Source organism: Phyllostomus hastatus, unplaced genomic scaffold, assembly GCF_019186645.2.
Source record: "Phyllostomus hastatus isolate PE091 unplaced genomic scaffold, TTU_PhHast_1.1 phas_contig_34, whole genome shotgun sequence".
In the NCBI taxonomy this organism is placed as follows: Eukaryota; Metazoa; Chordata; class Mammalia; order Chiroptera; family Phyllostomidae; genus Phyllostomus; species Phyllostomus hastatus.
Window position 1 is genome coordinate 36,057,489 of NW_025333857.1, and position 15,814 is coordinate 36,073,302.

The window sequence follows — 15,814 nt, forward strand, 5'->3', positions numbered from 1 at the left end:
TACATTTCATCACTGGATATTCTACTCTTGGAAAAGTGCCCTGTATTTTTCTTTTATGGAGCTGAATCCAAACCACTAAACTGTCAATGAAACCTTCAAACTATCTTTTCAAAGTGTGGACCAATTTTTCTTCTTACAGATGATACTGGAATATAAAGCTTGGGAATCAAAAGACACAGATTCTATGGCCAGCTTTGCCGTTTGCCAGCTGAGCATTCTTGAGGAAGGCTGCATCTCACCTTGCTGGCCTTGTTCTCTCATCTCTGATGTAAATATAAAATGTGTCTTATACAAGATTGATTAAGTGAGATCGCATAGGTGGGAGCAGTTATCAAGTGCAATACTGAGGCACTTGAATTACCACACCAAGTATAACAGCAACTGGCTAGACTGTTCCATACGGTTCACTCCTTTTGAAATAAGTAAGAGAAGAAGTATAACGAAAAAGAAGTGCCATCCCTAGCCAGATTCTACCTCACGATCTCAAATATCAGCTGTACATGGTGAAGCAAACATTGCATTATGATCACCTCAAGTTAGCAGCAAGGCAGCTTCAGATTATTTGCTCGGATCCATATTTTAAAAATTAGCATAGTACTCTCCCCACTGTATTGTAAAGCTTCTCATTTGCCAGGAGCACAGAAGACACCTGAAATCTGTGTTTGGCTCTGGGACAAATTAATCTTCCTGAACCTCTCTGAGTCTTAAAATTTGGTAGATTTCATCCAGTTGAAAAAATTTATCAAGATTCTTAAGAATATTTGTATCTTTTGTTCCAATATGCACATGTTTGAGAAGCTAGTTTAAGGACATAATCCTAAACAGGATAAAATATTTTGGGTACAAAGATATTTTGGTGCAATTAACAATAGCAAAAAAAAAGAAAAGATAATTAAAATGTTTAATCATAGTATACCTTTTTAATTAAATTGTATGCTACTATTTAAGATGTGGATTTGGAATACTATGCAATAACACAGAGAAATATTTAACAAATAATGTTAAGTGAAGTAAAAATCAAGATATCAAAATATATGAATATCTCATTTTAACCCTCTGCACAAGACTAAGAAATGTTGCCAAGTGCCATGCTTCAATGAAAGTAATTTTTAGTTTTAGTTTTTATATTGTCTACAGGTCATATTTCAGCTTTCCTCTATTTCCCAAATTTGCTTTAATGCTTATTTATTATTTTATAAATAAATGATGCTTAAAACATAATACCAGGAGGTGGGAATAGACAATGTCTAAAGTCCTCTGTCTCAGTATTAAAGATTTATCCTTCTATAATAGTTTCAATGTAAAGATCTATGATTGAAATAACTATCAGTTTCACGGCAAAAAGTCCCTTGTAAAAGACTATCGTCACAGAATCTTGTGTCTAAACTCGTGGACTGTGATGCCTGTTACCCACACCACTCCCTGAAGTGATACATCAGGGTGTGTCCAGTGTGACACAGTGACCAGGGTGGCTGGATATAAATCTTGCCGGAAGTCCAACAAAGGAGCCAGCAGTAACCAGCATGGCGGAGTTTGCGAATTTATCAAAGCAGCCCACATAAATGCTAGTTTATGACACTCTTTGAGTATGACTTGGTTTTTACACCGAGGTCATGCTTGGTCAGGAGGCTATTTTGGCATGAAATAATTTTTTCCTCCATAAGGCTCGGACTGACCTAATGCTTTGGAAGGCTAATGAATTTTTCAAAATGTTTTAAAAGCCAGTTCTGGAAAGGCATTTTGATCTGCATCCACCACCATGAGTTTATGTCGATTTTTCTGCCTGGAGCCAAGGGTGATGGCGCCTCTGGCCACCGTCCAAAGGCATCAGCCAAGGACACAAATACGGACCTACTGGAATCTCCTGGATTCACACACAGCTTTATGTTAGGGGCTTACAAAGCAAATGCACAATGAAATAATAGGAGAAATATTCAGCTAAAGGATAAAATTCTCCCTCTTATTTACTTTTTCTATGACTGTTATATATTTCTTAAGGCCAGGCTTTCAGTTTGTCCACCGCCTAAAAAGAAACAAAAATTTCTCCCAATGATCTTGCCAAACATTCAAAACACAGAACAAAACCTGAAAAAAAGTTTAAGCTTGTATTAATCCATAAGATTTGGTTGAAATGCTGCTCACCTTGCCCTGAAACAATCCAGCCTGGCCCCCGAAAGGCCACGTTCTCGGAGTCTGTTTATATCATCGCCATCAGAGTGCAAGAGTCTTACCCTGTACGTCGGCCAGGAAATGTTGCACACAAAGCAAACGAGGCTGCTAAGGACCAGGGAGAAGATGGAAGCAGAGAATGGGGTAGGGGGCTGGTAGAGAGACTTGCCCCCTTGCTGCCCTGGAGAGGGGTCCTGGGACACTATCTCCTGGGGGAGCAGCTGCACACGGGTCCTCTCAGATGTACCCAGGCAGGCAACAGCTGATCTGTCCACCAGCTGCGACACTTCCGTCTTCCCAGGGCCAGGTGCCAGTCTGACCAGCACCACTGACCACTTGTTAGAGAATACGTGTGTGAAGAGTGTAAAGGTGTTTCTACATGCAGGAGAAACTTCTGCCTCCGCTCTTTCCTCTTTTCCGTTTTAGAGAGCAAGAAGCAAGCATGCACACAGGGCTTTAGTACCCTTTAATTAGTTGCTAGATAATTATTCTCAGCAAAACAAACGGATTTTTTTTAAAGCAAAATAAAGCCACTCATCCTGAAAGTCCTGTTTTTTCACCTGAAGGAAAGAAATGGTTCCTATGAATGAGAACCCTTCCCGAAAACCCTTTCAAATGATCAAGAGCCCATCAGGAGGCTACCCCTCCTGCTCAGGCTGTTAGGGATCTCATTTTACAGGCCCAGGCTCTTTACTGCAGCTTTGCTGTGGAGTCCAGAACCAGGTTTACTTGTGAACTCAGGATGGGAGTGGGGTTTCTTCTGTCCTGTGCATGCCTCAGGACATGCCTCCCCACGTCAGGCTCACAATTTTAGCACTGTCACTGTCCGTCCTGACTACTGACTCACTTGTTATAAACCCTAACATTTCACATATCTGGTTTCACTCAAGAATGAGGTCTCCTATGCAGGGGGACTTTTTCAGATGACCAAAGCTTAGCTTTCCTGCGACAATTTCTTTTCTATTTTTTTCTCTTTTAATTCCCTGAGTTGGGAATTTTTTCTGAAATTGCTCGAGTACACTACATTTCTCCTTAAATAGGATACAGAGCTTAAACGATCCTTTTTTCGCTGATTACTCAGGGTCATTACTGTGAGTATCAGTGATGGGCTTTACCTCACTGATATTATGGCCCCAGAAGCTGTACAGATTTTTAGGACTATTTACCCTGCACCAGATGCAATGGCACTTATTGAGGACCTGCTTCTCATGGGTTCTTTTTGGTTTGGGTTTTGTTTGTGCAGTTCCTCCCTTGTGAGTTATCAGCAATCACAGCCTTTGGCAGCTGGCCTCTTCCATCACCTCCCCGCTGAGAAAAACCAAGCTTGTCAAAGCACAAATGAAGTAATGACTGTGGATATGCAGCTAACATTCCTGTGTCTTTGCTGTGCTCCTAGCAGTCTCTGGATGATTTACAGGTATCATCTCATGAAAGGGGTCAGAAATAGAGTTAGGACATTTTCTTGTGAGAATAGAACTAACTGTAAAGGTATGTTTTCACTAATCAATTTTAGCTGCCTCTTGCATAATTCTCAGTTTTCAGGAGACTCTGGGTTGGCTGACATGGCCAAATAAGTGAACTCCAGACACATGAACTGTTGCTCTTGCTACTTACTCATTCCAGCCCAGGTTTTGGAAAGAATATTCTTTTATGTCTCACCATTTTTCAAACTTGCTTCCCCCCGAATCTCTATTCTCTTTTCTCCTACTTCCCTTCCAATTCCACCTCCACCTTCCTCTTTCATTTCTCCCCTCTTTTCTTTGCTTTTATGTGCATCTTAAGTATAGCCAATGATTTTCTGGGCACTATGAAGCCAAAGGACTTCTCCACACAGCGGAGAGCTGAGTCCCAAGGCCAACACTTCTTGCTAGCTGTGTCACCTGGGGTGATCTCACCCACCTTACAATCAATCAATCAGTCATTCAAAGTACTCCTTCTAGCCTCCAGCAAGAAAGTGACAACAATGAAGAAGTCTGTAAAACCAAAGATGTGCTCACAAACTTGATGGCAAATAAGGGACAACTTTTAACTTTTTAGAAAAAAAATGCTTTCTTATTATTTGAAGTTCACTAAATATGCACAATATATTTGGTTGCTCCTAGGTTAGTTACATATTGTATCTCCCAAATAACTTACCGGTCATTTATTTTTCCTTCACATGAGCATACAGTGAGAAAATGCTCCCAATTTATTTCACCTAGCAGTCTCTGGATGATTTAAAGTTAGTTACCATCTCATGAAGGTGGTCAGAAATAGAATTAGGACATTTTATTGTGAGAACAGAACTAACTGTAAAGATATGTTTTCACTAATCGATTTTAGTTGCCTGAAGGAAATCCAAATCATAGACAGCCCAGCACCATATTGTTCTCATAGCAGGTTCTCAATATTGGTTGATTACTCAGTAATCTGAGGGTTTTTATTTGATTGACTGGGTCAGTTTCTGAGAGACAGGAAGAGAGGGAGAAATAGATGGAGGAAAACATGGATGTGTGAGAGAAACATTGATTGGTTGCCTCTCGCACACCCCTGACTGTGGATCTTGTCCGCAACCCAGGCTTGTGCCCTGACTGATAATTGAACTAATGACTGTTTAGTTTGCAGGGGCGATGCCCAACCCACTGAGCCACACCCGTCAGGGCTATCTGAGGGTTGTTAATACAAAACAATCAACACAGAGAAATGAAGTTCTCTTGGGTCAAAGTGAACTTACCTTTCAGCCCTCTTATTAGTCTGTGAAATTGTTCACTTTTTACTCGAAAAGAATGAAATGTCCCAGGACCTCTCTTGGGAAGAGGTACTTGTGGATAAGAGAAAGGGTCCTGGAATTGGAGACAGGTGATTTCAGAACAAAGCCTGGCTCTGCTCTTTACTGACTATGAAACTTTGGACCAACCTCACTGAGCCTCAGTTTCTTCAAGTGCAAAAGGAAAATTCTCGCTACCTCACAAGATCACTGTGGACACTGAGTGTAAAAATGTATCTCTTAGAGCTAAGACAGACATTCAACAAATTTTAGTTGAACAAGAGGGAGCTAAGAATTGTCCCTGTTTCTAAATAGGGCTTTCTGGTCCTCTTCTCCATCAATGGCTTTTCATGCTTTATTACTATACATGGAGAACATATTAGCATCTTAGTACATGCATACCTGCAATAGCCCTAAAAGGGGAGTGCTGTTATTGCTCTCATTTCACAGATGAGAAAATTGAGGTACAGCAAAGTGTGCTTAACTGAAGTTGCCTGACAGTAAGTGAAAATGGCAATGTTAGACTTTGAGATCAGACAGCTGGCTCCAGAGTCCACACTATTAGCCACCATAGCATATGGCATTTAAGGCAAAGGAGTGAAGAGGAAGAAAACAGGATCTCCAAGGTTCCTCCAAATCCAAAAGTGCTCTCTGAGATTCTTCCCGAATCTTCATGTTAGGGCTGGCAACTTTGACTATAGGCAGCTTCACCGTCACCAGGTTAGGGGCTCAAGTGTAGAAATGTGTGCTCCCAGGGAAGTCACCAGTCATAAAGGATGATGACACAGATGTGACTTTGATTTATTGATGTCTACTTTCAGCTACTTGTTTCTATGCCCCTGCATGATATATTACTAAGAAAGCTAATTCTCAAATGTGAGTATGTGAACCGTGAACTACACAAGACTTGTTGCCAAAATATATTCAAGAACATATACATTCCAGTCAGTCCTGTATAAAAGCTGGCTTCATTATTTTGCAGTAACATATAGTATGAACTACGTACTCTGTGCAAAGTGCTGTGTGGCACTTTGACCTTAATGTTTCTCACCTCTTTCTAATCAGCCAGCCGGGGTTTCTGCACACTGTCACCAGACCTCCTTCAGACTCAGGCCTCTAAGAGTCCATACCTGTTCATCCACTTACTCATTTTTATTGAGCCACTACCATATGTCACACTTTGCGCAAGACTTTTGCTTTAGGGCTTCGTTCAGTCTAAAACCACTTTGCTCTTCTTTGTGCTTAGCACAGTATGACTCAGAGTTCCAAGAAGCATCTGAAGCATGTAGCAGCTCCAAAGCATTGGATGCTGCATAAACTAATCAGTGTGTTTTCCTCTCATCCATTGACTCATCCCCACAAACTGAGAGAATATTTTCCCCACATCTTTTCCTAAGGAACAGACTTAAATCTGCCCTGAAAGGCGATGAATTAAGGAAGATGTGTATGCAGTGGTTCAGTAAGATTGATGTCCAGGTCTGAACTAATATAGCCTACCCTGGTGGTTTTATGGACATCATCAGCATTGATAAAACAATAAAGAATTTCCATCTGGTCTATGACACCAAGGGTGGCTTTGCTATTTATTATATTACACCTGAGGAGGCCAAGTACAAGTTGTGCAAAATAAGAAAGATCTTTGTAGACAAAAACATCCCTCATCTGGTGACTCATGATGCTCACACCATCTGCTACCCCGATCCTTCATCAGAGTGAACCACACTGTTCAGATTGATTTGAAAGCTGATTACTGATTTCAACAAGTTTGATACTGTTAACCTGAGCATGGTAATGGGAGGTGTTAACTTGGGAAGAATTGGTGTGATCACCAACAAAAAGGGACACCCTGGTTCTTTTGATGTGGTTCAGGTAAATGATGCCAATGGCAACAGCTTTGTCACCCAGCTCCCTAATATTTTTGTTACTGAAAAGACAATAAACCATGTAATTCTCTTTCCTGAGGAAAAGCTCTTGCTTCACCATTACTGAAGAGAGAGACAAGAGACTGGTGGCCAAACAGAGCAGTAAGTGAAACATGATTGGAAGGTTTTGTACTTAATTAAGGATAATATGGCATGATTCATTGCCTCTCCCCTACCCCACCCCCAAAATGCTACTTACTGAGCTTCAGGCACTGCACCAGTCCCAAGAGATGCCATGATGAGCAAAACCATACAGAGACCCTGGCCCTACTCTCATTAATCAAATAAGCATTCCCAATAGAGATATAATGACAAGCTGAGATGAGTAAGCTAAAAAAATAACACCTGACTTATACTCATGAAATGGGGGAGGTGGGGTAGGGAGGGATCATTTAGCAAAGTCATTCCTTCTTCTTCACCTAATCAGAAGAGGTAGGAGTTATTTAAGCCAAGAGAAGGCAGGAGGAAAAGCCCGCAGAAACTGGGCAGCAGACCGGGCCAGAGTCCAGGGTCAAACTAAGAGTGTTGTTTGTTCTCCTAAGAGCAGTGGAAAGTGATTATGAGGTTTTAAGGGAGAAGTGGGAGAAGTGTGAAAAAGGCTTTCAAAGTGACCTACCTCATACCAGTTGGAGAGTGGTTTGCAGGAGACCAACCAACCGGTTGGCCATTGCTGGCCATTGCTGGCCATTGCTGGCCATTGCTCCCTCCCTCCCAGCTGGCCATTGCTCCCACCCGGATGATTTAGTGGTATCTGGAATATGACAGGTGGGGAAGGGACAGAGGAGAAGGAAATTCCCAGTTGGGGAAATTGGATGAATCAATATTACTCACTGAGATAAGAAACTGAAGAAAAGGACCAACTTGGGGGCAAATGGAGAGGAGCAAGCATTATTCCAGGTTCTATGCTATGGTGCTATAGACACATTATTTTGCTTTACAACAAATCTGTGAAACAGGTATCATTTTCCCATTTTCCATATTAAAAACCCAAGGCTTTTTAAAATCAGCTTATTAGTTTTTCTAACCGAGCCTTCCAGGGTCTGCTTTTCCTGGGCAATCTAGTGCCCAGTTACATCCCCAAGAGCCCTTAAGAAGAAAGATTACTTTTCCCTTGAAAGTCAAGCCCAAAGCCACAGGGCTCAGATAGACATGGATCTGGGACATCACCGGAGGTTTTGAGTAGGCGACTGTGGGACCCATGGCTGTATATCAAAATCCATGTCAATGCTGCCCCCTGAATATACCAGCCCTGCCCCTTCCAGTTTCTTTCCAAAGACTCCAAACTCCATGACTCTCCCATAAACCCCAGCGTGTAAAAAGAATCAATGAGCAAGGCAAAACCATAGATTTTACCCCTCCGGTCCTCAGATGTTCTTTCCCCTTTTGAAGCCTTCATCCAGACTTAGGTATTTTTCCCTCACTCCTTTCTCTGCTCAGCTAGCACTCCAGGGAGGAGTGGAGGTGAGGGAAGAGTGATACCTCCATCACCAAGGCACCAGTGCTTATGAGAGCTGCCCAGAGAGGTACACCAAACCCAACATGATGTTAATATCAGCCCAGAGAAATGCTACAGATGACCAAAGCTGTTACTTTTGTACATAGTTACACTACATATTCCCCAAATCACAGATTAAAGGGTGTCTTCACTCACCTGATCACGTCCTTCAAGACACAAGTGCTATCTGAATGGTAGTGACCAATTCTTTAGCTGTAAGGCAGACCAGTCCACTCTGAGATTTACACTGAAAAAGTCTGGGTCTTCTCTGAAGGCCCTGAGACTGGGACAGTCACAGCTCACGGTATGAGAGCTCAGGCGGTGAGAAGCTGAGCTGACTCCAGGACTAAAGCAATCAAGGGCTCTTCTCTTATCAGAACCTAAGTGGGAGGTGCCATATACACAGAAGTGCTTTGGGTTCTTGAGTTTCCTGCTCAGGATGCTCTGGCACCATTTCAAATGCACCAGCTCTCACTTATGATGGGGAGGGATCTGATCCCGTGGATGGTGATCAGAATGACCTCAGCTCTCCAAGGGAAACTGCTCTGCCAGCATCTCCATCATTGCTAGTCCTCACCACAGCAGCCCTTTGAAAGGCATGGAACTTCTACTTCAAAAACGCTTTTATAGACATGCACAACCTTCTTCCCATTAAGGAAATCAGGAAGAATATATTCCTCCAAATTCCAATCAAGATGATTGATTACTCTGCAGACATGGCGCAGTCTTTTTCATTTTTTTTTTAAATTTCATCTCTATAGACTCTAATATGGTTGTTCATTTAGAGTTTTGAATGCATTTTCTTGTCTCTATGCCATATACCACAGAGTATAAGTTGACATGCAGGTCACCCAGAACTTTTATTCTGTGGAAGTCCCCATATTGACCAATACCCACTGCAGTGTGAGCCTTTCACCTGCAGTTGTCACTGCTGAAGTGGCAGGTGCATTCTCCAGACCGTAGTGGTGATCCTGTTCCCCACCCTGTCTTTGAAAACAGCATTCCAGGGACATTAATATGCCTCGAATCCACCCGGTGGCAGCTGACACTCCTGCCACAAACACACTCACACACAAGGCTGGCTCATGACCTACCACTCAGGGCATGTGTGCTGCAGTGCCTCCCGCCCTCGAGCAGCTGCTTCAATTGCATCAGCGGGTGAAGTCTGGGCAGTGGGAGAGGCTCAGCAGCCAGCAGCCGGTCTACCCAGTGTAGGGACCCTGGCTTCCTGCCAACCAGAGCCCCAGGGTTCTCGGTTCCCATTTATCTCATTTCCCCCTTCCTAATGTTCATAAAAACTTCAACAATTTACTGCCATCATGAGGTTGTCTTGGCCTGAATAGTTTTCTGAGCTGGTCCCTATGAAATGGAGGATATTTCCTAAACTACAGACTAGGGCAGGAAGCTCTCAATTTCCCTCATCATAGAAACAGTATAACTAAGAATGATGAAGACACCACCATAGAACTGGTATAACTAAGATGAAAGGCATGGCTTAAACTTAAGGGCAGATCTGGAACTATAGGATTCGATCTCTGTTTCTATTCCAGCTCAGCATAGGCAGGTGGAAGAAAACCCAGGTGGGCAGTGGCAAGAGAGAGAAAGAAAATGTGTCTTTAGATCAGAATTAGCTGAGTTCTCGCACGGATTAGTTGACGAAGGTAACAAACATCACCCTTTGATTACCACCTCAACTGCCTTGGGGTCTAGCTCTCACACTGCTTACTCTGCTGTTCTGATTGTTTCACAATAATTGCATCAATTCCCTATCTGTCAAGAAGGTACCGTTTCTGCAGACTGTGCATGGCAAGAGTGACTACTTCCCTTGCTGCCCTCCACCTTTAGCGGAGGTTTTTCTTTTTTACAAAGAAGTTCCAGGCACCTACGCCTGTCCTGACAAATCAGAGGCAGGTCTCCTAGGGAAGCATTTGAGTTCCAGGAGAGGAGATCCCTCTGAAGCCGTGCCTGGGGTTTACTTTCACCATTTCTGATCTGCTTTACCTATTCTCTGGAATGAAGGGTGGTATCAGAAGTTTTAGGGAAAAGAGGGATGGGATTATATCAGTGAATCTGCCTCAGTTTAAAGACTTGAAAAACCAGACTGGGATGATAAATAGAATGAAAAGAGTGCTCTCCCAATTTCAACAAAAATAATCTCCCAACTACCTGATAAAAATTCAAAAGCATCCCTTCCGCTTCTAAGATTTCTGTCCCACCCAAGGGCCTGGCCCAGAATGGGAGAACTTCTTCTCCCCTCCCAATGACAGATGGATATTAAATATTCCTAGTTAGGATTAAAAAGCACACAAATAAAGTCCCCAAAGTTTGATGATTGGTTAACAGCAATTCAGTTTTGCAGTTTTAAATATCTTTGGTCTGTTGAAATTAACTAGCTTTGATGGTGATAGTGTTAAGGCTTTGGAAGGGACATTAATTTCTTCAAGCCATTCAAAGATATGTATTGCGCTTACAGAATATCAAAGAAGTGAAGTAGGTAGGAAAAATCTGCCAATTAGACTTTTTTAAGGTATTGTTTAGATAGATTTGTATTGACTTCTGATGGAAAACAGCTTAAACATAACATATAAATTCTACCTAATTCTGGTCTAATAAAGCTTAAACGAAAACCAGCACAATGATTTTCTTCTCATTAGAATGTTACCCAAAATATAGCCTAATTTTAAAAAAATTCTGCCATTTCTATATGAATAAACTCACAAATGAATGCTATAATTATTGATTTTTTTCTCTTAAACAAATCTGTTCTCTTAAACAAAGGTTATCTACTATAATAGTCAAATGTTGCATATGAAGTAAAAACTTTGTACCTAGAACATGCAATTTGTCAGGGAAAATGTGGCACTAAAAGTGACCAAGCCACCTTTGCTGCAGCTGAATGTGACAGACTAATTGCGATCACTAATGAGAAACCTATTCCAAGAAAAAAACAAAATTAGCAGTAATTGTTCTTCTGGGTAAAGCAGGAGACTGGGAACAGTATTTCAAACAACCATTTCCTTTTCCTGTCTTTATTTTTTTAATGATGTAGAGCAATTGCTCAGCTAATGAAGGGATTCAGTAAATAAACTTACACATGACTTTCAACTGATTACTCTGAAACAGGGACTTTTTTATTCCAGCAATTGCTCTTCGGAAATGAGACAAACCTCTTGCTCACTCTCCACAATGTAAATGTTTATTGTTAAAATAAATATAAGGGGAGTGGAGTACAGGTGTGGTCTAAAACTGCATTTATCATTGATCATCATTTATTTTCTTCCATAAAAATCAATTAATAAATAAGCAGCCAAAACGGATCTTCCTTTTTGACCATCTCTCACTCATTACTAGGCAAAGGACACAGAGCATACTTGTACTGTCAGAAATGCAAGTGAGTTTCTGCAATCTGTGTTTTCCTTCATGGGCTCATATAGAACTCTTAGGGGGGTCAGCAATAAACACAGAAACAATCTTATAGTTTCTCAATTCTAAAATCCCCACAAACACTCAGCTCTCCGGGAGGCTTATGGTAGAGGACAAAGTACTTATATTAGCACTAATTAACTTAAATGGTCTTTTAAAAGATACTTACAGTTAAGTCATGGTAAGAATCACACTTTCCTCTGCACTCCCTTTGTTGTTTGAGGGTGAGTTACAGTAACAAGCCTGCAAATATCCTGCCTTGTGATTAAGATGTCACCTTAATGCAGACTTTATATTTTGGCTTCTAAGGTTTAAAGGTTAAAGGCATCATAAATTATGCATTTTCTCCTATGCCAGGCCCATAAAAGGGGCTTTCGCTGTTCATTAAAGATATTGCTACTAAAAGGGCAGAGGCTTTTGTTTTAAGTGCTTAAACGGAAACATTTCCATTATGTTTATTACTACTATGCAGGAGAGTCAAAACAATTCAGAATTAGGAAACTGTTAGGATCTGTTGTTCCAGAATATATAGCAACTGTCAATGTGCACAGTGAAATTTTGGTTCACTCTTTGTACAATGAAATAGTTAAACATAGCTGGCCAACACGCTGTTCTCCAGGAGAACAACAGTCTGGCAAAACCCACATGGCCAGCAACAGTTGGGGCTTTCCCCTTCTCTCTTTGTCCCGTGGTACAGATCTGAATAAGGACCAGAGAGACACACGGTTCACAGGCTAGTATCCCCACCTCCCACACTGGAGCAAGCTCTGAGTGTGGTGAGTTTGTATAAACTGCGCATTGGCACATGTCCTTCCTCACCGACACTCTGACTTCCTCACTTATGTTTTGCCACCACCTCCAGCTAAAGCCAATTCTAAGAGATACTTTTTAAAATTTTTAAAAATCTTTATTATACTTATTTCCATTACCATTTAATCTCCTTATCCCCAGCCCTGCTCCACAGCAATCACCACAGTGTGTCCACCTAAGAGATTCTTATTTTCCTTCTACACTTACATGTACCGCATCTGCAGAGGCTGGGCTCTTTTTCCAAGGAGCACCACACCCTTTCATCCTCTAGCTTTCAGGAGCAAAACGCAGATTTTGGCTGGACCTGCCTCTCTCCAATCTCAGGCAGAAGGGACCAAAACTGGACACACAGCACCCAACTTGAGTCAGGTTATGACCGCCCCCAGCCCGGCATTTTGTCTGGCTTGAGGGAGAATTCTAGAGACAGATTGCTTGCTGTAAGCACCGGAGTTCCAGAATTTTTTTTCCAGGGGACAGCCCGTATACCCTGACAACTAAATGACAAAGTTCTCTCTTCCTCTTCTACAGCAATGCCCTTTCTTCTTCATTAGAACACACACACACATACATACATGCACACGCGCACACAGCCACACACAACTCACAGCCTTGCTTCCTCAACTTACCAGTTTAGACTTGGCGCGTTGCAAAAATTCTTCCATATCGTTGCGAGAGGTTTGACCAGAGGTACCCGGAGGGGCGCAGAGGAAGATCTCTGTCGGGAGAGAGGAGCGGAGTCTCCGGGTAGCGGCCGCCTGGGGCGCAGCGACCAGCTGCTCCTTCCTGCCGCTCGGAGGCGGCAGAGGCTGTGCCAGTACCCTCGGTGGTGGCGTCCTAGGGCTCCCAGCCCCACCCGCTGCGCTCCTCCGCCCCGCTCAGGACACAGGCTTTGCCCTATTATGGAAAGTGGGTGTGCCTCCGGGAGACCCAAGGCGCTCCCAGCAAGCTCCCTGCCAGCGCCTGCGGGGGCCGGAGCTCACGACCTGGACCCTGGGGCCGGGTGTGTTGGGGGATGGCCAGGGGCTCCTCGGCCAATCGCAGGGCCCTGCTGCGGCCTCCTGACGTGGCGCGCCTAAAGCTGCTGCAACCATGGACAGCGCCCAGAAGTGCGAGCCAAGTGCAAGGGGCTGCTGCAGAGGGAACCTCTGCCGCAGGCACTCTGTCAGTCAGGGGAAGGTGGGAAGAGGGCAAGTGGTGGAAGAGGCCCCCTAAGGAGACCCCCTCCTTGGCCAGCGCCCCCTTGGCTAACTGGCACGTTAGAGAGCGCTCCAGCGGTCACCTAATGAGCTGGTTCTGCTGGCCTAGCCAGGGGATGCTCTCAGCTAGATTGGGGGCAGGGGGAGGAGGGAGGAATGAAGGGTGGGGGGTTGACTGTTACTGCTGAGCTAAAAGCAGTATAACCTTGATGGAAAATAATCAGAAGAGCAGGCTGGAAGGTTGTGCAAGATTGCATCCATCCTCCTTGGCCTCAAAACATACCCACCCAGCAAAGGGCATCTGCAGTTCACCCCAACTGGATCCTTGTATAGTGGCCCTGGGGCTGGTGCACAGATAAATCCTTCTGCAGTCTGCATCGCTCTCTGGCATGTTCACTCAGGTGAAGCTGAGGCAATAGCCCCTTCCTACTGCACAGGGGCCTGTGTTTCTACAAGATTCCCAGGTAATTTCTACATGCCTTAAAGTTTAAGTACTGCAATATGCACTTAAATATATAGCTGTGGACCTTATAAACCTTAGAGTTTTGTTGTGTGTACTCTCTAGGCTCATCATTTCACCAGATATACCACCTCAGGCTTTCTCTTACATCTAAGCCTTTGCACATCTGCCCATAATAACCTTTTTGCCCTGTCTCTGGCCCACACTGCCTGGCTAACACAAGCTTCAGTTGTCAGCTTAGTGAAGTGGTCTCAACCCTGACTGCACATTAAAATTGTATTATAATCACCTGGGGCTTTGAAAATACTGGTTCGCAGACCAGTTGACTCCGTATCTCTAAGGGTGGGGCCACATCATCAGTCAGGTGTAAAAGTGCTCTAAGTGATTCTAATGTGCAGCCCAGGTATGAGCCTCTGGTTCTCAAACTTTAGCATGTACCTGAACCATTAGACGTCTATTAAAACACAGATTTCTGTGCCTTAACTCCAGCATTTCAGGATTAATAGGTTTGTCTTAATAGGCCTGAGAATTTTCATTTTTAACAGTCTCCCTGGGTTTGCTGAAATTTCTGATCCAGGTACCACACTTTGAAAATGGCTGGCTTAAAAGTTGTCTTCTTCCAGGATACCTCCTCTGATATACTCCTCCCTTTCCACCCCCAGGCTGAGTCAGTTGCCCCTTTCATGTTCTGCCATAGCAACCTATACTTTTTACTCTATAACCAATTGCCTTATTATTTCCCTGTGTTCCCCACCAGGCTGTAAGTTTCATAAGAATAAGGACTTGCCTGTCTAATTCATTAATGTATCCCTAATGTCATGTCATATACAGATCCTCAGTAAATACACTTTAATGAACAAATTTATGTATGGAAGGGTTTTTTGCTCTCTCTCTCTCTCTCTCTGGTGTGTGTATAACATGAGATGGTGGTCGGGGAGGAGAGAGAAAGAGAATGATAGAGCAATTATCTAATTATTTTTTATTCAGTAGAATCCCGTGAAAAGAATCAGCAGTCTGGAGACCTGATTAAAGGAGAGTGATAGGAGCATTAAGCTGCAGTTTGCATTCAGGTGATGAGCTGTGTGGAAGCTGAAGATTCTATCCACTTTCTTTGCTGACTTAAGTAGTTTAAAACCATGCAGGTAACTAGTGTTTTATCAGCCTTTAAATCTATGAAGTGATTACAATTCAAGTAACTTTCCTGAGAAAAATTCCCAAGAATTCCTTGCCTGTGACTCCATTGGGGAATTTAGTGACAGTCACACAATACTGTTTTATTCCTCTGACTTTTGATTTTAAACATTCTGGGTAAGTCTTATACAACATCGAGATTTCTTAAGATGTTCTTTTTCTAGTGGATTCAAATTCCAACATCCATTGCTTGGAGTTTTTCTTCACTAACAATGCCCTTGAAAAAGTTTCTCGAGATTTACCTCCTCTAGGAAGCTTTGAGGAACTGGCCGTCTATACTACAATAGTTTCTTGAGGTTGCTGTAACAAATTATCACAAACTCAGTGGCTTAAAGCCACATGAATTTATTATCTTTCAATTCTGCAGGTCAGACGTCTGCCACCTGGAGAAATCTACTGATC

The 15,814-nt window shown here is 42.9% G+C and overlaps 1 protein-coding gene and 1 pseudogene across 1 annotated transcript in view; one reads left to right on the forward strand and one right to left on the reverse strand.

Annotated features, from left to right (window-relative positions):
- PRUNE2 (prune homolog 2 with BCH domain) overlaps positions 1-13,313 on the reverse strand; it is a 235,404-nt gene extending 222,091 nt beyond the window's left edge. Inside the window, exon 1 of the mRNA XM_045840229.1 lies at positions 13,192-13,313. Coding sequence (XP_045696185.1) covers positions 13,192-13,227 — 36 coding nt within the window. The 5' untranslated portion in view covers positions 13,228-13,313. The remainder of the gene's footprint in view (positions 1-13,191) is intronic.
- LOC123819819 lies at positions 6,168-6,947 on the forward strand (annotated as a pseudogene).
- Positions 13,314-15,814: the final 2,501 nt, after the last annotated feature.